The sequence below is a fragment of the Cyrtonyx montezumae genome, unplaced genomic scaffold (genome assembly GCF_038088225.1).
Source record: "Cyrtonyx montezumae isolate F1298 unplaced genomic scaffold, pur_monq_1.0 scaffold_12, whole genome shotgun sequence".
NCBI lineage: Eukaryota > Metazoa > Chordata > Aves > Galliformes > Odontophoridae > Cyrtonyx > Cyrtonyx montezumae.
In genome coordinates, this window is record NW_027071848.1 from 21,437,100 (window position 1) to 21,460,592 (window position 23,493).

Here is a 23,493-nt window from a genome sequence, read left to right on the forward strand (position 1 = left end):
GCCTGATCCAATATTTCACCACTCTTTCAGAGATTAAATTCTTAATATTCAATGTGAACCTCCCCTGGTGCAACTTGAGGCCATTCCCTCATGTCCTATCACTGTTAAGTGGAAGAAGAAGATGATCCCCAGCTCATTTCAACCTTCTTCCAGGTAGTTGTAGAAAGAGATAAGGTCTCCCCTGAATCTCCTCTTCTGCAGACTGTAAAATCCCAGTTCCCTCAGCTGCTCCCCATAAGACTTGTGCTCCAAAGCCTTTACAGCTTCATTGCCTTTCTCTGGACTTTTTCCAGGGCTTTGATGTCTCAATGTCTCTCTTGTAGTGAGGGGCTCAAAACTGAACTTAGTACTCAAGGTGGAGCCTCAGTAGTGCTGAGTACAGGGAGATGATTATTTCCCTGCTCCTACTGGCTGCACTATTCCTGATACAAGGCAGAATACCTATGACCATCTTGTTGATCTGGGAACACTGTTTACTCGTGTCCAGCTGGCTATCAGCTAACACTCCTGGATCCTTTTCCTTCATACTACTTTCTAGCCTATCTGTCCTGAGTCTGCAGAGCTGCCTGAGGTTGTCGTGTGATCACTGAGGTTCGCTGCTTCGGAGCCAGAGTCGAGGCGGTTGATCACGGGGTGCACAGGGGATTTGCTCAGTTTCCCTCATCCAGGGATTCCCGAGGCATCAAAGCAGCCCAGCAGCCCTCATGAGAGCAGCTGACGCGGCGGGGGTGTTGCCAGGGCAATGGCTCTCCATCCGCGCCCACTGCCCAGAAAGAGCCTCTGGGAGGGCACTGCCCACCAAGACGAAGAGGAGTACTGTCACTGTTGTTGTCACTGAAAAGGAGTGACCTGTTAACGGGGGAGGGCAGAGCCAGCACTACCAGTAGCAGGGCGGGGTTGTTCATTCACACCCTTGTAAAGGCTATTCTAATTTATGCTAGTGTTAGTGGGTCTACTGGTTTGCCATGGCTGTCCCCTGGCAGAAGGCTACTGCCAGGAAAAATGTGGAGACCCAGACATAGGTCCCCTGCACACATATGAGGAAGGCTGCAGATAAGAAGAGTGTGGAGACCCAGACTGAGGTACCAAAACAGCACGCTAGTGTACAGGTCACTGGCTATGATGAGTGCCAAAGCCTGGCCTTTGCAGTGCCAGGCGATGGAGGCAGCACTTGTGTAAGGTGTGACCAGGTAAATGACTTATCTTGTGGTCTGCCTGAAGGAGGAGGTGGAGAGGCTGAGGACCATAAAGGATTGTGAGAGGGAGATTGATTGGTGGTGGCAGTCACTATCTACCCTGGGATCCTGGCACACAGCTGAGGCTCCACACAGAGCATGTCGCCCCCTGTCGCCGTACAAACAGGTGGTAGAGTGACTGACTGTAGGTGGTGCCAAAAATGATTCTCTTCATAGACATCCTGAATTGTTGTCTGGAGATATCTATCTCTTCCCATCAGGAAGGGATATGAGGCTGAATTTGACTGGTAACTTAGTTAAATATTTGAAGTTATGTAGAAAAACTCAGGACCAACACACTGCAAGGACAGCTATTGAAACAGCACTGCATTCTATTAAAAGGAGAAACAAAACAAAACAAAACAAACAAACAAAAAAACCCACCCAGAATCCAAGGCTTGAACTAGTTTTATTAATAGCATACCAAACATTTTTTACTTTCCTTAACACTTTCAGCCTCACTTAATGTCAAATGCTGCATAACTGAGTCATGTCTTTCTGTGAACCCTAACAAGGTTGCTAATGAAGCCCTTAAGGCTACCTATTTAGAACAACCTCTAATTTAAATGAATACATTACCCTAATCATTAAATATTATTATCTTTTCTTCACAGCAGGCAGTGTAAAACATTCCTTTCCTCTTCATCTGCCTAAAAAAATAATGAGCTAGATCCTGTACTTGAGAAACAGAACACAGGTACATTGATTGCACTTTCAGCAGTTTCTAATTACTGAAGATCGGCAATGACCATCTGCTATAAAAGATAAGGATGCTCAATTTTTTTTCCATATTATGAAAGAAATATTATGATATGATGTAATAAATAACAAGCTAGAAGATGTTCAGCTTCCTGATTCATTTCTCTTCATATTCATACTCATTTACCTTTGTTTTTCCTCAGTTCTTAAAATCATTCTATGAAAATATTTCCTTATCATCTTTCTTGCTAGCAAATGCTGAACCTACACTAAGCCAATTCTCTCTCTGGCACTTTTGAAAACATCTTTCCTCAAAATGTTTTGTTTTTGTAAAATATTTCAACAAACTTTCCTTAGCATTTTGCTCTGCATCTTTCTCTGAGAGTATCTTGTATAAGTGCAGTAATTAAAACAGTAAATATCAAATTAGAATGGAATGGCCTGAATTAAAGAAGAAAGGAATAAATCACTTTATGTTGAAGTACCACAGAGATCACAGAATTTAATCAAATAATGAAACAAAAAAAGACCTGAGTGGAAATACTGGTGGATTCTTTGTGTCAGGGGAGAACCGGAAAAAATTTTTGCAACTTAGTCCTGACAAGATACTATTCATTCATATATGCCTAGGATGGGAAAAACAACCCACCTTGAATTGACACAAAGCTATATGGAGCTGGTCAACACCAGTAGTAAGTGACAATGCATAACTGGCTATTAAAAAAACAATGTTCTCATCAAACCACATAACTGTGCAACTTGATTTTCCCTAAGAAACACTGGGGCACATGACAGCAGAAAATAATGATACTAGAAGGTGTTTTTCTTTCTATTATATCACTAGTAGATTACAACATTCCAGATAACCTTTGAAAGTTGCAAAACTGGGCACAAAAAAAAAAAATTAACAAAAAATTCCATTTTACCTTCAGCTATAGAAAGAAGAGGAAAGAGGAAATAATCTCATTTTCGAATAGAATATGCTTCTGTAAGTGACTATTACATTCCATGAATGATTACCACAGACTAGGGATCCACTTAGATAACAAAATACTCAAATTAAGGTACATGCCAGTAGCAAGATTTACTTAACACTACTCAAGTTCCTATCATTAGAGATCATACAATTAATACACACAATGAATCCCAGGAAGAAATTCAGCTCACATCTGGAGCTACAATTCAGTTACCTATAAAAAAGAGACAAAGCATAGAATCATAGAATTGCTCAGGTTGGAAAAGACCTTCACAATTAAGTCCAACTACAACCAAACCATACTACTGTAATTCTAACAACCTTATGCTAAATCATGTCCCTGAGCACAACATCCAGGCGGATTTTAAACACATCCAGGGATGGTGACTCAACCACCTCCCTGGGGAGCCTATTCCAATGCTTCACAGCCCTTTCTGTGAAGAAGCTTTTCCTTACATCCAACCTAAACCTCCCCTGGCACAAATTGAGGCCATTTCCCCTCATCCTGTCACCTTTCACCAGTGTGAAGAGACCAACCCTCCTCACTGCAATCAGCTGTCAGGAATTTCAAGAGAGCTGTAAGGCATATCCTCAGCCTCCTCTTCCCCAGTCTAAACAGCCCCAGTTCCTTCAGTCCCTCCTCATAGGGCATATTCTCCAAGCCCTTCACCAGCCTTGTTGCCCTTCTTTGGACTTGCTCCAGCACCTCAATATCCTTTCTGTATTGAGGTGCCCAAAACTGAACACAGTACTCGTGGTGGGATCTCACCAGTGCTGAGTACATGAAGAGGATGACTTCCCTAGTCCTGCTCACCACGCTATCCTTGAAAAAGGCCAGGATGCCATTGGCCTTCTTGGCCACACAGGCACACTGCTGGCTCATATTTAGCTGACTGTTCATCAACACATCAAGGTCCCTTACTATCAGACAGCTTTCCAGCCACTCCTCCCCAAGCCTCTAGGGTTTCCTGGGGTTGTTGTAACCAAAATTTTTAAGTTTTCCTTCTATGGAAGGGTATGTATCTGCTACAGCAATTGCAGCATATCTACCATCTTTAATTACAGCTTAATTTTTCTCAGACAACACTAGATGCATGTTTAGGAAAAAAAATAGATCTCTAGTGTTTGTTCAGCTGAAAAATTCACCAGGAGCTGTTGAGCTTAATTTAGGTACAATAGCAGAAGTTTACACACAGAGCTCATCTATAAACAACAGTTGACTCCAAAGAGTTCTCAATTCCTCCATACCATGTACCTTTTGACATTCCAGAATGTACCCAACGCATCTTCACATGACTGAGATACATCGTGCAGTAAAAAAAAAGTTACTGTTAAAATGAAAACTATTAATCTGTTGAGTCCCTGACACACCTAATATGAGGCATAAAAGCCAGGATGTTTGCAATCTCAGCTCTTTGCCCTGGGCTTGCTAAGCATTTGATAGGCTAAAAGAAAAAATGATCCAAAGCACTTATTAGATAAACAGACCAGTTCTTGAGTATGTCTGCAGAGCAGCTTGCAACACATATAACAGTCTACATGGTCTATTTCACTTACTGTCAGGCTAAATGAACTGTAAAAGGAAAATGGCATTGAAAAATATTGTGCTTTAACATCTCCCCTCTTCTTATTTTAATTCAATACACTTCTTTTAAATTGTGTCAGGCTCTGTAGTCTAGTGTTATATAAATGGAAGTGAAATTACAAGTAAATATAAAGCATCATGGAAGTAGAACAAAAATTGGTTGTTTTATATTTGTTCATGACAGTACCTCGTTCTGTAGTGTAGCCACATGTATGACTGGCAAAAAACAGCTGCAGTGAAAGGGATCAGTAATATCAGCCCTGTGAGAACAATGAAAAATGCAGAAGTCTCTGCAATTGAGTAAGAAAAAAGTGTTAGGGAGAAAATAGTAATAATTATTATGAAGAAGAAATGGACATGGATACTGAAATTCCTGGAGTATACCTGTAAATTGGAGAAAGGAGATAAAAATATATTTCAAAGGAAAACTACTGGGACAGTACAATAATAATATAATTAGAGTCTCCAGGTATATTTTAGGTGTCCAAAAAACAAAACAAAACAAAACAAAACAAAACAAAACAAAACAAAACAAAACACAGACATTCCTAAATTTCTCAGCTGTCTCATTCAATTCAAACAATTAGCTGAAGCCTATTCTAATATTTGGACTAATCATTTAGCAATGGATTGTGAAAAATCAAAGTTTAAATAAACATTATCAGACTGCTGGCAATTTTACCTTTCTTGTGTTAATTTCCGTGATCATCAGAATTGATCAGTTCTTGGGTTAGAGTACGTGAGTAGAATGTCCACTGCTGGACCATGCAAAGGATATGGCCTGAGAGTGATATGGTAAAAAGGGAATGGACTGAAGAGTAATGTCATCCTGTTTTTTTTCAGAAGGAAGCCAAGCACCTCTGTAAGTAGGACTTTTTAATAGTTTTGTGGGAACATTTTGTTTTCAGTACGCACAAGCCCCCAGAATTTCAAATGCCACCAGTCAAGCTTTAGATTTACACGACTTTCATAAATGTTAAGTTTTTGTTTTTCATGCTAGAGCCATATTGAATACTTCTTCATTTTTTCTATTTTAATTCCTGGAGCTATAAAGTTCAGGAAGACTTATTCTCCACTGGAAAGTACTAATCTCTTCTTAGACATGACTGAATTGGATATAACTGGATTTTTTTTTTTTATAATAAATCTTCTCTTTAATAATGGATGCATATATTCATGGAAGCCATGAAGGATTATTTTAAACTCAATGGCTAAGACCTATAGTAAAAATCAGGGTTCAAAAGGGAAGAGAGCAATGCTCTGTGAATATCTAATGAAGCATAAAGAAGGTTGGTGAAAAGAACAAGCAGATGTGACTAAAATAAGTTTGCTTTTCTTGTTTTATTCAATAAACATTTATCTTAATGGAGAGAGATCTGTGAAGCAGGGGAAAATATTCCACTGCAACAGTGTGCAGAATTTTTGGCAAGCTAACTATTCAAATGTGCTCGTTAAGCAGTTACTTTATCTTAGCTCAATTTCTCCTTGCACAGACATGGAAAGGCTAGATCTTGGACAGAAAGTTCTGTGTGAGAGTCCTACAAGATACATGAGAAACGAAAGGTTGCATAAAAGCATCCAGGGAGCTAAGAAACAGAAAAAATGAGAAAGGAGTTAAATACTCCCTTTTGAGATAGATGCCCACGTGATCTTGATCTCTTCTTGCTACTAGGGCAGGTGCCAACAATTGAAGTAACATGAATTATTTGAAGATACTGGTCTTTTCGGTGAGGAGTACAGTGAAACACAGCTGATGGTATGCTACAACAGTTGGAGGAGGGAGCACAAAGGAGTAGCTGCAATAGGGAGAGATAGTAGTGCTCAGAAAGGACTGATGGAGATTGTGGGAGGAGTAGAGTCAGCCAGCAGATTCCTCCACAGCTCATGTCGGTGCTCATCACTCAGCAAAATTAATCAACCTGAACTATGTGATGAGTGCTCCTGCTGGGCTGCTGAAGAGCAGCCAGACAGCCAGCAAGTATGTGGAGGGTGGAAAGGAGGGAAAGAGGACTGTAAAACAGGTTTACATTCCAAATAAAGTACTGTGTGCTACTGTATTTACCCAACATGTCAAAGAATTTTTGTCCCTCATAATTTGCTTGTTAAGTGAAAACTGTATGGCTTTAAGTAGGAAAAAGAAGTTCCTGGGGCTAAATGTATCCCAGATCTCTAGGGAAGTTTGTTGGTGCATTAATAGTAACTCCTTCAAACAAAAAGCCAATTTCTATTGCTGCTAGTCACATCCTAACAGAAAGGCTGGTCACAGCTAGTTAAAGATATGCACTACTGCTTGCTCCTGCTTTAGGCAGACATCACAGCAATGTTTATTTTAAGGAAGAAGCAAAAAAGGAACTGAAATGAGAGATTGCCACTGTACTTCATTACCAGAAAGTCTCCTTTAATTATTTCTACAAGTGTTCAAAATAACAAGATGATGGTTTCAGTCCATAAATAGTTTAATAAGAACTTTGATGAGATGACTGGAACTTGTGTGCAGGATATAGAATTCAAAGGTTACTGATGCCTTTGGAGACATCATTAAAAAGTTAGTGCAGAAATTCCTTTCCCCTTATGTGGTCTCTGTGCCTTCTGAATCTAAAATCTCCATTAACACAGGATAAAGCCTGCAGTTGATCCAATAAAATATCTAACTTGCATCTATATTTTCAATGGCTCATGAAGTAATTCTTCTAATTGAAGTTTCCTGTTTCCTTACCCAGCCAAGGGAGCAGAGATGTCTCCACAGTCAGTGTAGACATCTTATCTTAAGTAGACTGGATTTCCCTCTGTAGCACTCTTGACGATGTTAGGAATTTTCATACTCACTTTAGGAGGATCACTTCACTGCATGTTTAAAATGTAGGAAAAATTAAATCCTCATCTTAAAAAGATGTGCTCCCACTCTGTAATTAAAGAACTTTTTTTTCCTAGCACCAATAACTGCAGCTTTCACTGGGTTCTGATGTTAACAGATAACTAATTAGAGGAAGACTTTAAGCATGTGTAGTAGATAAACTACTTTCATAATTTATGCTATTTAACAGTCTGAGGAGTCATTATCTATAAACACAGAGACTTTTACATGATCTACAAAGCAAACATATGAGCAGCTTTAGAATACCTGGCAAACTGTTTATCAAACTTTTGGAATTCTATGGCTGAGAGTCTGCAGAAACAGGTCTTTTGGAGACATCTACTCAAACCTGCATACATCACTTCTTTTAGTTATGGGATTCATAGACTAAACACATCTTCCATTGGTGTTAAAAATGTCCAAATATTATCAGAGTCAGTGCTTTGTGGGGTTTTGCTATTTTCCTTTTCATGGAAACTTCTGACTGCACCTTTTCAGTCCTCTGACAAATCACGTAGCTGCAGTGACTGGCTAAAACATCACACTGTTTCCATTTACCTTTCATATTGTTTTTCTTTTAAACACAAGGCAAATCTTAGATGTTCTGCCTCCAAAGTCATTCCTCCTCACATAGTCAATAATTCAGGTTTTTCTATCTCAAAGAATTTTAATTAGAAATTCATTATAATGGCTACTAAAATCACTCAAAATCAATCTGTGATTCAAAAGGAAAATTCACTGAGACATAAAGCTTGACTCAGACTTCCACACTGCATTGCTGCCAGAGCAGCTGTATGGAAATCTCCAGTATTTGCAGACATATTTTATCTTCCATATCAGAATAAAAGCCAGCATTTACAGAAGAATGACAGTTCAAACAATTAGAACGCATTACATAGGAGATGTCAACTTTTTATTTTAGTACTTTCACATTTTTTTAGTTTAGTCACTGTTGAAATACTCAATTGTGATAAGGGATAATTTTTGCTTTGTATCATATGTATACTGCTTTGTACAATAAAATTATATGTGTAATATTAGGTATAAATAATACTATAAAACTGTTAAAGTGAACATGGAGAAGAATCTACAGTAAAACAAAATATTTTACTGAAATAAAGTGTTTAGGCATCAGTGTGAAATGATAGATTTGAAATGACGTTTTCGTTGAAAATTTCACTGAATTTGTGACACTATCTTGAAACATTTATATTTCAGTGGGACTGTATTTTTCATTAAAAAGTGATGATGATGAATGTGTGATGGCATTTTTCAGCAAATCTTTTCTTTTGTTTTTGTTTTTTTTTAAATCTTGCATCCTGATTTTCCCAGAAAACCAGAATAAATCCATGAAATATAACTATCATATTACTCTACTTATGAATTAATTGACCAATTATCACCTAGTGATATTTATTATATCAGTAATCTTGGATGTGCATTTTAAGTTACATGTTTATGTTAAAAACAGTTGATATATAACATATATTCTATTTTTCATTTGTGGGAATGTCAGTCTTATTTCTTGTCTGCCTGCACATAAATGTGCAAGATAGTTTGATCCTGATTTACATAAAATATTTTCCATAAACTTCTCATGATTAACGTCTGTACTCTATTAAATCTAGAGCACGGTCTTTAACCATGCTAATTGGTAAGACCCATTGTCTTTTTCCTTTTTCTCAACTTCTTTGCCCATTCATGCTCTTAAGGTTGCAGTGACTACAGTGGCTCAGAACTAAGCCTACCCTGGGAACTAGGAACTTCTAGAAGATCAGCAAGAGGCATTTAGGAAAGTTTTTGAAGTTAGGTAGATAAATTTTTGGTAAAAGTCAATATTTCAGCTCTATAAAAATGTACTGGAAACTGGGATGGAAATTTAGCAACTGTTCTATGTTTTAAATCAAACCTTTACAAAATACTTTGAGATCAAAAGAAACGTCCATTCCTAATATTCACAAATTCTATTGCCACCTTTGTTATTTCCTCACCACCCATGTGAGAGTGTTGCCTTCTTTACACCATTGTTTTTTATTTTTCACTCATTCATCTACTGCAGAACTGATGTTCCTCCACAGTAAATATTGTAAGAAAATCCATACTTCTGTATAAAAACAATAGTGCCATCAGGAAGACAAGGTGACTGCAAGGTCACAAATTTAGTCTCAGGAAAAGTGGAATCTGCAAACATGTTTCTTACCCATTTCTAATAGATGAGTATTTTAAAATTTCTTTCCTCAAATGACTGGTACCCTAGGAGTCAGGGATGAAGAAGATGGCTTAGTCTTTTGTTTACTACTTATGGAGGAAGGGAAAAATGATCACAGTAAACTAAAAACCAGAAAAAGAGCAAAACAAAACAATACAACATAACAGATATTCTCTATTCTTTTGAAAAGTGAAGCAATATAATCATTTTATCAATAAACATTTCTCTTTTTCTCCGGGTTGATAACCGAATATCTAATACCAAAGCAGAACTGCCAATAATGGCAACCATAGCTTGTTACTATTTCTGAGCTCATATGACTACGTCTTAAATGACAGTCACCAGTTAGTATGAGGCAGGCCAGGCTAAACAGAAAGATACATTACGTGTACAATATTTTGCATTGCCCTAAAAAAGTTCACATAAAACTAGAATCATTCTTATCTAATATATTCAGTCTATTAATACTCCTGTTCTTCATTTCAGATATTGTTGACAATTAGTAGGCATTTTAGTAAATGCTTCTTCCCATTTGTGTAGACAGATGTATTATATCTAAGCAGAACCACAGTTAAAACAAGCTAATTGAATAGTGGCAGACACTGTGATTTTGCTGAGATTTCTTTATTACAAGTCTCAATATGTAAGACACAACATCCACCCTGTAATCACCAGCAAGGATGATTCGATCTACTTATTATAGACTGCACAATTCTCCAGTATTTAATTGCATTTTTGCACCAGGGTTTGCAATTTGCTTTAATTCAGAATGACATATGAGTCATACATGACATCTGAGAATAACTTTTGCTTGTGAATCACATACAAGATTGGGAATATTTCTTCTATGTACTTGAATGAAACAACAGTGGGATCAGGCATATTCTTACTTGGTTCAGGAAAACAGGAAACTACCTCTCACTGTTCACAGAGAATGTAAGTGACAGCCTTTACAGAATTAAACTCTCCCTTAGTCTAGATAATATTATATAGTATAGAGTGAGTGCCCAATGTAAAGTGGTGGTATCAGGGAATCTCTGTTACTTGCTGCCAATTGAAGATGAAAAAATGGTAGAAATTGGCATCATAAGCATTAGCAATTCTTTTCTTACAACCAAATAGCACTCTACAAAATTAAAAGAACAAATGTTGTACCTCGGTGTTTGTCCTGCATGCTATGCTGAGATAAAATTGCTGGTAAGTACATGTGTGTTGACATATACTCTCTAATTCTGCTGCTCAATTCTGTGAGAATATTCTCCACAGTCTTGCAGATATCATTCTGCAGTGCAAACTTGAGACTGTACATCTCTTTCCCTCTTGATATTTATTAATTAAGCGGTTTTATCAGTTAATTTTCTGAATGTGTATGCTTTCTTGAATTCCACAGATGATAATACAAAGGTACCAGGGGCTTGCAGACCACTACACTGAGCACTGCTTAATCACTTCAACTTTAATGATCTTCCTCTGTTTATCACAAGATACTTCTGAACCTATATTTAATCAAACACTACATCATTTTGGAAGATCCTCAACAACTCCCAGCTGGAGTTTTCTCATATTTGCCAATTTTCTTCTCTTTATACCACAAAAATTCCTTATCATTCAATTATCTGCTTCTCCCACAAGAACTCTCAATCTGCTGTTCCTAACCGGTCTAGTGTCTGAGATTAAACCAAGTTGTGTTATCCAAAGCCTATTGCAGTTGTTTACAAAATTTAGTTCTAATAATCACCATACTCACTTGCTTATTAAGGCCAACAGGAATTACTGCTAATAATTTGTAGTCTAATTTGAAACTTGAAAGAAAAAAAGGGAACTCTGACTTCTAAACAATGTAGTATGTTTCTAGAACAGCTTTCTTCATGCTTCATTATTTTGTTATTTTGAGTTGCACTTTCTGGACTTAGACTGGATGTTCTGAACAATCAGACCTGTTCATTTACTCATGGAACTCTGACCTCAACCCTAATATACTATCATACTGTGTTTTGGTGGTAATGTGAATAAAGATTGATTGATGTTAGGGACAGTTAGTAAGACAATGAAACACATTGTATTACTGCTGGGTTTTTTTGTTTTTTTTTTTGTTTGTTTGTTTGTTTTTGTCATTTTGTGGAATAGATACAACTTAAATGAAAGAAAATATCTGGAATTTTACTATCCCCCCAAAAAACCCAAAACAAAACAAAACAAATCTCAAGCAAACAAACAACAACAACAAAGGAAGATAAACAGAAGAAGGAAAAGGCTATGAGAACGAAAAAGAAAAAGGAAAACAGAAAAATAAAAATATAAAAGCATATTTCTCCCAAATAAAAAAGTTAAATCTATGGTTGCTCCTGTTAGAATAGGAATGTGTGTGGTGAGAAGCTGATTCTTAGTGGCTGAGATATATAGAGCAGAGGAAGCCAAATCTGTATTTTTAAGCAGGTTAAATTTTATATATATATTATATATATTATATATATATTACTTTATATAAATATAGGGTAGTTATTATATATATATTATATATATAGGGTACTTAAAATTCATCCCACATATTTCTCATGCCATTTTCAAACAAACTATGAGTTTCTTCTTCTGCTGGTAGTCAAGCACTTAAGGAAATGTGAAATGTGAGAGAATCTGATAATTACCTGGTTAAAGGTTAATCAACATAACAGAAATAGAAAATAAAGAAAGGCAATCATTCAGCACAGAAGAACAGAAACCAGAGGGTAATAAAGGCAATGGTGAAGACCAAGATTCTGATAAATGGGCCATGAAAGGACTATATACAACTGCTTTGACTAGGGTCAACCTCAGCTTTGCAACAGGAGGTCAAAACATCATTATCGTGAGAATAATAGGCTTCATGAAATTGTGTGAAACTTATTATGGCATATCAGAAGAATAGGATTACATAAACTTTGTTACATGATGTTTCTGGAAAGATCTAAGGAGGGAGAAAGAGAATGATCAATGAAGAAACATGACAAAATGGAGAGGAGAAGGCAGTCAAGGAGACTGTCCTGTATCAAGCTTTTGATCATTATGCTGATCATTGAGCAGTTGATCATTATCTCTGGAAGAGAGACCCTGGGTTCTCCAGATACCACAGGCTGGCCTAAAGGAACCAGGGTGAAAGAGTCCCCAGGCCCTGGAGGCTGCTGGGTTTGGTACCTCTTGTAACATCTTGTAACATCCTTAACACCTTAACATCTTATCTACTTTCATTATTATCTGTATCTACCAGTATGGCTAGAATCCAAGTATTTGTTATGCCTGAGGTAAGCTTCTTGGCCTTTGTGCCTGACTTACCAGAAATACTGTTTTAATCATCAGAAGAAAAACAACTGATCAGTAACACCTGCAAACACTTCAGGATCTAGTCGCAAATATGTTGAGGAGCACAGATAAAGAATCTAATAAAATTTGATTTTACTTCAGAGAGACTTAAACGGGAGGAATAGTAGAAAATATTTATAGAAATGAAGAATATATGTTATATATATATATATATATATATATATATATAAACAACCAATGTTGCTTTAATGTTTGCAATTACACAGAATCAGTAAAGTGTAATCAGATTTAATACTGCAATTTAATTAGGTATGGGAATAAAAGGCAAATATTAAAATAATCTTCCCCCTACAGATGTCTCTCACTGTCTAGATCTCAAATTAAGAAAATTCAAGCTTTGTACCTATCAGGTTTTCATATTCTAGCTGTTTAATCAAACTAGAATTTCTTACATGACTATAGAACCATGCATTTTAACACAAAATTTGCAGTTCAAGCGATCAAAAATATAGTCACAAGAAAAGTCTAGAACTGCAGCATGTGAAACTAATTTACAAAGGCAAAGAATGCATTACCTAAAACATTCTACAAACAATTAAAAAATCATGCAGTACATTTGCAGAAGGAAAAAAAAAACCACGTTAGATTACTTATTATGAGATCAGAAACCAATTCAGATATTTTTCTGTTGGTACTTCAGTAGGTCTCTGCTTTCATGATATCTTAACATTGCTAAATTATATTTTAAATGGTCAACAGAGTCCCTACAAATTTAGTTATTGCTCCTGCAAATCTTTCTCACATAAAATATTAATACTTTTATATTTCAGAGATTAGAGATTTAGCAATGATAAAATAGTTCAACACAGATTTTTTTAAAAAACAGGTACCATACCTAACATGAACAATCAACCTTTTTTAATTAGTAAAGGTTTGTGGTTTTTTTCCTAGCCTACACACTCAACATTTCGTTTCATTTATGATGTAGAAGTTCCAAATGAAATGAAAAAAATACATTCTGACATGAATTCCAGCAGGAATGAAGTTTTGGAAATCTCATGAGAATATTCTTCATTACACATATTCCTATTGTGATTCTCTTGCTTTTGCATGCACATAAGAACCTCAGTATTTTTAAAAGAGATGCAGGGATAAACTGAATAAACATATCTGTGATGAGTTTTTAACTTATGGAAACCAATACTCAGGTATTTCTATTCTGAATTTTCTGAAAAAAACCACAAACAAAAATAACATTAGGAATGTTAAAATTCTGGTAGTCGTACATTGCTATTAACCTGCTGGTTCATGGTCTGTTTATAATACTCATAGATATGTTCTGAAGAAACCTCTAGAGAAGTTACTATATTATTTTATGAGTACCTAAACACATAGCTTCGTTTTCATTTCACAGAATTATAGGTGTTGGAAAGGACCTCTAGAGATCTTCTAGACCAACCTCCCTGCCAAAGCAGGCTCCCTAGACCAGGTATCATGGGTTAGGCACAATTAATACGAAGTTTATTATTTATACGAACTTCATTAATAATGAAGTTATTTTGAAGTATGCTGTATACATTTCTAATCCTTCTATTGACGAGCATCTCAGAGCACAGCTACAGGAGAGAGTCTATTCAGGTATAAAAGAAAAAATTCTTCAGATCCATGCTACAGCAAAGCATTTCAGACTCTTAAGAGTTACTCAAATATGTGTAATTAAAAATGTGAAGAAAGAAGAGACCATTAAGAAAAACAGCAGAATTAGTCTCAGTTTAGAAGGGTAAGCTTCAGGCTAGCACATTACTACTACTAAATATGCTTAAATATTCTCCAGCACACTCACCTCTTTTTGACGGTACTTAATTGCCAGTTTCAATCTTGCAAGATCATTGCCATTTTGTTCTTCTATCAAGCTATTATCATCTCTGTAATTAAGAATAATTTCCAATTCCCTGGAACTCCGTGTCTGATCCAGAAGATCTTTTGCGAATTGCTTGCATTGCCGTGACAGTTCCTCATATTCTGACTTGAATTCATTTTCAACCTTACTCAGTTCCTGCAGCTCCCAGCTCAGCTGAAAAGCAGTAAGGAAAGGATCCTCACTGGACAGAGCAATCAAGGATGGGCTCGCCAGAGCCTTGTAGATATTGAGCCTAGATCGAGAGTGCCGAAGGCTGTCCACATCTGAACTTGAGACGCATTCAACGCAGTTACAGCGGACCTCATGTGGCCTGGGCACAGAGACCCCCTTCTGCACAAGGAGTTTGATGATTTCATAGTTGTTGGTGTGGGCAGCCAGAATAATGGGTGTGATATCTGGCGTGAATTCTGAAAACTGCTTGTCCAGAAGTATTGGTGGGACCTATAAAAAAGGTAAAAACTATTAGAGGCCTCTTAATTGAATGAGAGCTGCAGAAAATTATGCTACAGATAATTAACCAGCTTGTATTCTCACTGACATATCTTTACTTCTGGCCAGAGGTGAAGGAAACCCTTTAAACATAACAATTCAAGTAGCCAAGATGGCCTCTGTTCAATTAATAAACTGCAAAAAAAGAGTTTGATTTTTAATAAAACCTGTTTGTATGTAAATAGTCCAAGGCAGCAATTTGTTAGTGCAAGTGATTAAATAAACAACTCAAACACAAATGTTCTTGTCAGGTGTCTTGAAGCACTAGTTTTCAAAAAGAAGGAAATACTTTCCAATTTCTCACTGGTTAATATTGCTTTTATAAGAGAGAGTCATGGAAGCATAATTATGATTCTCTGAAGGAAGTAGTGAACAGGAGACAACAAGATGGAGTTGCAAAATAAAAATGGCATATCAGTGTGAAAGAAAACATACATTTTCAGAAGGAGAATGCTATAAACACGACTGTAGAGAAACAAAGATACTGACTGCAAAGATTTCACTACATCAAGACTCAGTTTAACAATCACATGTACAGACAAATATATTCTGCTTATAGGAAAACAGTCATAAGTTGTATGTCTTAAGACAGCAGAATGATCTCATTGCCAGGTAGAAAAACTGCAAATAGGTAAGAAGAGAACTTGATGAGAAATGGGTAAAGCATGCAAAAATGGTATTAGGATGAATTGAGATGAACTATGTTTAGAGCTTTGTGTGGGAAAGAAGTGGAATAAAAAAATAAATGCACAGAATCAGGCAGAAATGCAGGAGAAAATAAAACTAGAATTAAATTAAGCTGAAAATAAATAGATGATAATTAAAATCCATAGTCAATGGCTTTTTTTTTATACCTCTTTCTAATGAAGACACTGTGCTTTTTGTACATTTTTAGCAGTTCTGCATTTAAAATTACTCATGTTTGCTCAGTGGGATGGCATCCATTTAAGAGATGTGCTATGTGTCAGGCTGTAATAGAGGAGCCGGAAGAACTGATTACTTGAATGAGAGAATTTGAGAGGTGGCCACTTATTCAAGTGAAATGGACTGGATTTCAGAAGTGCAGATCCAGCTTTCAGGAGTGTAATCAAACATTTCTAGGGAAAAAAGTCTCTGTCTGGACATAGCATATTGATGGCCAGACCTGAGATGGCATGTGGAGTCAACACTATGGAATCCCTTCTCACAGTCTCGAACACATACTCTTGGCTGCGTGACACTTTTAAGGTTGGCACAGGATCTGTTTCAGAGTGCTTCATTATTCCAGTTCAATCTGGATTAGAAATCCATACCTGTTTTCTCTCGTCTGTGATGTCACTGAGCAAAATGAGACACTTCCAATCCTCAAATCTCACTGGTTAATTCAATCTTAGATTTATCTTCTCTGTTACTTACACATTACACAGACAAAGAAGAGAGCATGTGAGCACACATACATTCATTTTTCCTGCTCTCTGAATCACAAATATGTAAATCAATGCTTTTTAGGCTAGAAAATGAAAATGGCAGTGGTGGCTCAAATTTGCATAAGAAGTGAGCTATTGGTGATCTGGCTGAACAGAGGGTTTCTGGAAGAGATGTATTGTGCTTTGCACAGGGTATGCCTGTGTCACTTATCATGTTATCATCTTTGTGCAGTCTGACAGTACTAAACTACTATTTGCTTTCAGCACTGCCAGAACTGAAAGCTATTGTAACATGTCATTAACCTCAATCTTCTCTGAAATGTTAACAGAGACACAACTCTAAACAACATGGTATTACAGTGATTGGCTTGTGTATGGGATTCTTTAACTCAAAACTTGCTTGTTTTTCTCCTTGTTTATAAAATAATTCATCTTAAAGAAACTCGGCTCTAAGGCTGATGCACACATTTTGGAATTCATTCCATCACAGTTTACCCAATTATAGAAGTGTGCATTAAATCATTTCAGCCTTAACTTACAATGACATTTAAGCTTAAAGGGCAAACCCTAAGACTGCAATTTTAATTACATCATGAGTTTAACCTCTGATCCTTCACATACTATTTTAAGATTTCCTCCTCACTTAAACCAAGAGATATTAAGAATGCCAAAGCAATAAGGTCAAATTATTCCCTCATCTGCAGCATAATGAAGTACTTACATTCTGAAGTTCTGAGTACTTGCTCTGAAGTCACTAGACCTATGAAGAATTTAACTTTCACACTACTGAAATACAGTTCCCTTTAAAGAATCCAAAAACAAATAACCAGCACTCAGTGATATCAACTACCCAATCTAAATCTTTGTCAGAGCATCCGCAGAGAACACGATTCTTCCTTAAACCCTGGGAAGATGGAATGCTACTAGGCCTGACAGTCACTGACTGTGAATGTAAATCCCCAAGGCTCAGAATTGGTGTGAATGCAAGATACACTTTGGAGTTAATATGTCAAGTGTGAGGTTGCTTAAACTTAGAAAGGTCAAATTATATTTGCCTTCTTACATTTTGCTGATTTTTTTTCCTATTTCACCTTTATTTATAGGGCTGAGCAAAGCAGTTTGAGGATTATATACTTCTATGCACATCTGTATGAGGATGAATAGGAAAAAAAATAACAGAAGAAAGCATACCTCAAATCTGTATATTTAATTGCTCAGGGACATGAGGTTTTTCTAATTGCATTCTTTTTCCTTGTGCTTCTTGTAAGTGGGAATGAGTCAGTCTGACTTAGATACCTAAGAACTTTTTAGATGCCATTTGGAACAGCGCTCTTAAATATGTGTTTAAATTCCCTTTATAGCCAGTGTGAAGTCCCTTTGCTATGACAGAGAGAAATCTGGTATAAATTAATGCCAACCAGGTCTGAGACATTTTGTCCTTAGCAATATGACATCAAGGTAGAGACTGATTGCTGACGACCCATTCGATATTCAGGAAATAGATATAAGTCACTGTGGAAAAGGAGGAATGGAAATCCTAGCAGTTTCTATCTCCATTTAGATTTCTCATAATGATTCTCATTCCTGCAGTATCCTAACAGAGAGATTTAAAAACCTCATTGTCCTTTTAGTTCTTTTTTAAGTGCAGGAGACCAGAATCTATGTAAAGCAACCTATTTTCTTGGATATTTTAGTTTGCTTGAGTCATGCCTTTATTTATTAAGTTATTTTGCTTTTCATTTGTAGAAAGAGGGCAGATGCTGCAGTGGCTTCAAGTAGTTAGATGAATGAATTAGTGAGCTGTCAGTCATGACAGCATGACTGGAGAAATCACAGAAAAACCAAAAGCAAAGAAAATACATATATACATGACAGATAGAAAAATGACTGCATATGTTCTCTGATGGAGTAAAAAACGTAGGAAATCAACATTACAAAGGTGTGTTATCCGTTACTTCATAACTATTGCTCTACAGCTGTCCATCAACCAACCATATTGAAAACACTGAAATTTGACTTTCAGTTTAGTCCACAGTATACAGGATATCCCTATATGCATAAATAGTTATCTGATTCTGACTCTGTTTTGTTGATTTCTGCTGTTCCTTAGTTCCATATCATTAGAATATCAGCTTAAAATTTTAAAAATATTAAAATTTCAAAATAACACCCTACTCCAACTCCTTTCAAATAGAGTAAGTCCCTAATAAACTGCTATAGAGCTTAAACAACTTGAATATATAACTTCAAGACAACTTGAATTCAATTGCCTCAGCACTGGAAGAATCTGGACCTTGTTTATCCTGAAAGCTGAAACTATCTTCACTATTCTGCACAAACTGCAGGCTCACAATGGTGTCCCAGATATGGTGCAGGGTCCTTCTTCTCATGCCAGGATACTTGCTGCACTTTGCGCAGCTGGAATGTTGCTTGGTTACTGAGCATCAATGGCAGTCAAGTGGATGGAAGTTGCCAAAATGAGCACAAGAAAAACCTCACTTTAGAGCAGCGTGTGTGATCCATACCATGTAACAGCCATCTGCTATATTGTCATTTTCCTTTCTGTAGGTAGCTTCCCTGGCCTCTATGAAAAGGATTCGACTTGTTAATTGCCCTTGGACTCCCTACATATTCTAAACGATTTGTGGGGTTAAGTACCAAATGCTTAATGTGCACTGAAGTGTTTTCCTATTATTTTTTAACAAAATTCTCCCTCTACACCTATTTTTTTTTCATCTATCTTCTTCTTCTTTTTTTTTTTTTTTTTGTCAGAAGCAGCTGTATCCAAAAACCCTCACCCTTGCTCAGAGGCATTGTAAATTAACTAACAGCAGCCCAGAGACTGAATGAAATGGAAAGCAACCTATGAATGTGCAATGGAATTTAAATTTTAGAGATATTGTATCTTCTTGAAAATGCATACTTTGAATACTAATTAAACACTGAAAATACTACCCATGTAAGTTTAGCACATAAGATTTCATAATAAATTATCTCCTTTAATGTATTCACACACACAGTTCATCTCAATGCTGCACAGGTATTTAATGCTACTCTTTCGTTTTTTTTCTGGCAGCTGTCCACAAGCAACAGAGATGATAAAAATGGGGCAGGACATATCTGAGGTCAACTGATGCTTATCACTTTGGGTCTGAATGAAATATTAATTGCTAATGTATGTTTAAAATTATTAAAATATTGATTCTTATTTAAAATAATATATGAAGACTTCAAATTAGCATTCAAAATACTAGACAAGTAAGGCCATAAAACCACCCACTTGTGTTAAATTACAGGATCTTTTTCACAGCAAAATGGAATCCTAACCACTAGCTTTGTGGTAGGAAGATTTGGCTGCAATTTTGAGTGTCTTGTCAGATTCCAAATGTCGATGTGAACAGAAAAAGTGGGGGATGCAATATGGGTGAAAAAGCAGTCGACTTAAGTCAATAGCAGCATGCAACTCATCTGGACCTCAGGACACAGGTTTTGTTCCCAGTTCTGCTAGTCACTCTATGCTGCCCAGGCAGATTCTCTGCTTCTTTTCCAAGATGAGTCTACTTTTTTCAGCAAATGATGCAGTATATGACTGAAGTAATTGATGCATTTTTTGAAGACTTAGCAAAAAATAATATTTAAAACCTCAGATTTCTGTGTGAGTGTATCTGAACAAAAGATTCTCTACTTTTTTCTTTCTCTCTCTTTTTTTTTTTATTTTGAATCCGCTTCATTCCAAAACGTGCCTATAATTTAACTATAGAAAGGACCGATATCCAACATTTGGACTTAGATGCAATTATTGTGATTATACTGTTTTATCATTACAGTACTAAAAACTAATTTTATGAATGTCCTTAATATTTTCCCAATAAAGTATTATTTTGTCAAGTCAGTCCAGAAATGTGTCTTAAAAGGGAAGCTTCAATAAACATATCAAAACAAATACCTAACTTTAGAAAGCTAGAGTTTGGCGAAGTAAATGCTTGCCTTAGCATATGGCCCAAAATAATTTATTTAGCAGACTGTGCTCTGAACTAGCTCACAATTTTTTGGCTAAGCTATTTCATGCTAATGTCAATCTAGCTGTAACTCTCACCTCAAAACCAGCACCGGTCATCATTCTGTCCAGTTTTCTGGGTTGTAAGGAGAAGGTATTAACAGTTAATGATAAAACATGCTATCTTTAGTAATTTTCTTTTTTCCATTTTTGTAGGGCACTGAACTGCTAGTTTTTTTTTCTCCTGAAAGCCCATTTCAGTGTACACTATAAGAGTCACGAATATGTCCATGCATCAGGCCTAAATATCATTACTTGCTGCTAATATATATTCCAGTTTGCAAGTCGTAAGTCCTAATTAGGATGGTAGTTTATGTAATATCACGTCCATTTATTTTGCTAAAAATTTTCTTTCAGTTTTTCTGGCACATGACAAGGAACATGAAAGTTACCATAGCCAATATTAAATCCTTGACACATTTAAGAAGGCTTCAGGTCTTGCCTTTTGTGTATCTACAACATTAGCAAAGTTATATTTACAAGGCTGAGTTATTTAAATTCTACTTTATCCAAGTTCAAGCCAATTTTTCCAAATCTCACAGTTTTTCTCTCTTATCTGCTACACTTAAACTAGCATAAGATGTGACCCAGTGGTTTTCTAATGCTTTTTCATGCTCATACTATTACAGCTAAAACAATTATTGTGTCTCAACAGTCATATCATGGACTGATGACTTCCAGTTTCTGTTCCAGCCACTCCACACAAAAAGCATTAATGCTACTATATATTAAGAAAAAATACTTACAACAGTATTTTATAATTAACTGAAAACAACATTGCTTTTCTAACCAATGATGATGACTTGCATTGTCCTGTGGTACAAATAATAATCTATTCTTGACACATCTGAAGAACATTCAAGTCAAATATTGTTAAAAACCAGAGCAAGAGAAACATCACATGGCATAAAATAGGCAGGAAACAACCCTGAGGTCTTGTTTGCCCCTTTGAACTGAAAACACGGTAACTCACAGATATTTGATTAAACCATTCTTCAAGCCCATGCCCATGTTGTTGTCTTCTTTCTGCACATTTATAACCTTGTACTTACTACCAAACTATTTTATTTTCATAGAAATCACTTACCTTATTTGCCAAGATCATCCTGAATTTTAACTGTGCCCTGCAAGTTTTGTGATCACCTTAGTTTTATGTTGTCTACAGATTTAACATGCTTCCTCTTCTATTTCATTCTAAATGTCACAAATTAATACATTGATAGGGATAGCCCCTTGCAGAATTGCTCATTTTATCCTTCTGTCTGATTCACCCATCCTGTTTTACAGAGGACTGTTGGCAACTACATTCAGTCTATATTTTGAGTGAAAGCTTCTAAAATTTTACAAAACTTGATCTATATGATCTGTTTGGCCATAACCTACATAGTTTGCTATCTGGTGATGCATGAAAATTGTATTGCAATGCCAAGATTTATTCCTGACAAATCCAGATAGACTGCTACTCATATTGATGTTTCCTTCTAGGTGCTTACAAGCAGTATGTTTGATTATTTTCTTCAGAATCCTCATGGCGTAATAAAAGGATAGTTTTGTTTTATTTGAAAAAAGAGAATAAAGATCAGAAATGAAACGTTGTAAAAAAAAATCAATGACAGTTTCTAGATGAAATTGGAGGAAAAGATACTTCAGTTGACAGATTTGGGACATACATTTGTTGGGTGTGACTGATAAGAAAGCCTTCAGCACTTCTTTTTTCTTTTTTTCTTTTTTTTTTTTCCTTCTTGTATGTCTGGGAGCTGATCCAAAATACTGCTATACATAAAAGCGGTCATTTTCAATTACTGTTTCCTCACAAGCATGATTAGTGGATGGACATGTCCTTACTTCAGTCAATGTCAGTATCCTAAGCAATGGCAGGAAATGACTTATACAATCAATAAGTGACTGTCAGGACAGTTTGAATTTGTTCCCCGCTCTGCAGCTGGGACATGTTACCACATGTATTTTTGAAACCTGAATGAGAAGGGCTTCTCAGATAGGAATTCTGGGCATTCCTTAAGTGCTTATAATAACAAATGACAAGTAAGAATTTTGTTTTCACTTAGGAACAATGAAATAAAAAATGAAGATGGTAGGGAAAATATATGATAGAAAAAAGATCTTACAAAAAAAATTAAAGGAGAACTTAAAATCATTTTCGGGAAATTTATTTTTGATATTCCATTTTCAGAGGTCCTGTGTTTCTGCTGAGAGCTGCTGCCCGTGGGAAGTCCACACAGGACCAGTTTGGGGAGGACAGCAGTCTGTGGGAGGAACCCCACACTGGGGCAGCAACAGAATGACCATGAAGAAGCAGCAGAGGCAAAGTGTTATGAACTAATTGCAGCCCCCATTCCCCTGCACTTTTCAGGGGAAAATATAAGAGAAGGTTTTGGGGGAAGAATAGGTGTTTTTAGTTTGCTTTTAGTTCTCACTGCTTTAGTCTGTTAGTAATAGGATGTAAATTACATTAATCTTGTGCTCGGTCTGTTTTACCCATGACAGTAACTGATGCACAACCCCTCTGTCATTATCTCAATCCTTGAGCCCTTTTTCATGGCATTATCTCTCCCTGTTCCACTGAGGAGAGGGAATGAGAAAGCATTGTACCGTCACAGAGAAACCACCACAGAGAAAAGCTTTTGCTTTTCTCCAGCTTTCTACCAAGGTGGCTCCAAGAGTCAGCTGGGGAGTTGAGAGTAAGTGGGCTTGCATCTCCAAGGAGGTCTCAAGGGAAAAGTTAGAAAAGAAGTTCTTACAATCTG

General features: G+C 36.4%; 1 protein-coding gene across 1 annotated transcript in view; it reads right to left on the reverse strand.

The window, feature by feature from the left end:
- Positions 1 to 23,493, reverse strand: part of TRPC4 (transient receptor potential cation channel subfamily C member 4) — a 145,635-nt gene that overhangs the window by 51,025 nt on the left and 71,117 nt on the right. The window contains exon 3 of the mRNA XM_065730255.1: positions 14,699 to 15,217. Coding sequence (XP_065586327.1) covers positions 14,699 to 15,217 — 519 coding nt within the window. The remainder of the gene's footprint in view (positions 1 to 14,698; positions 15,218 to 23,493) is intronic.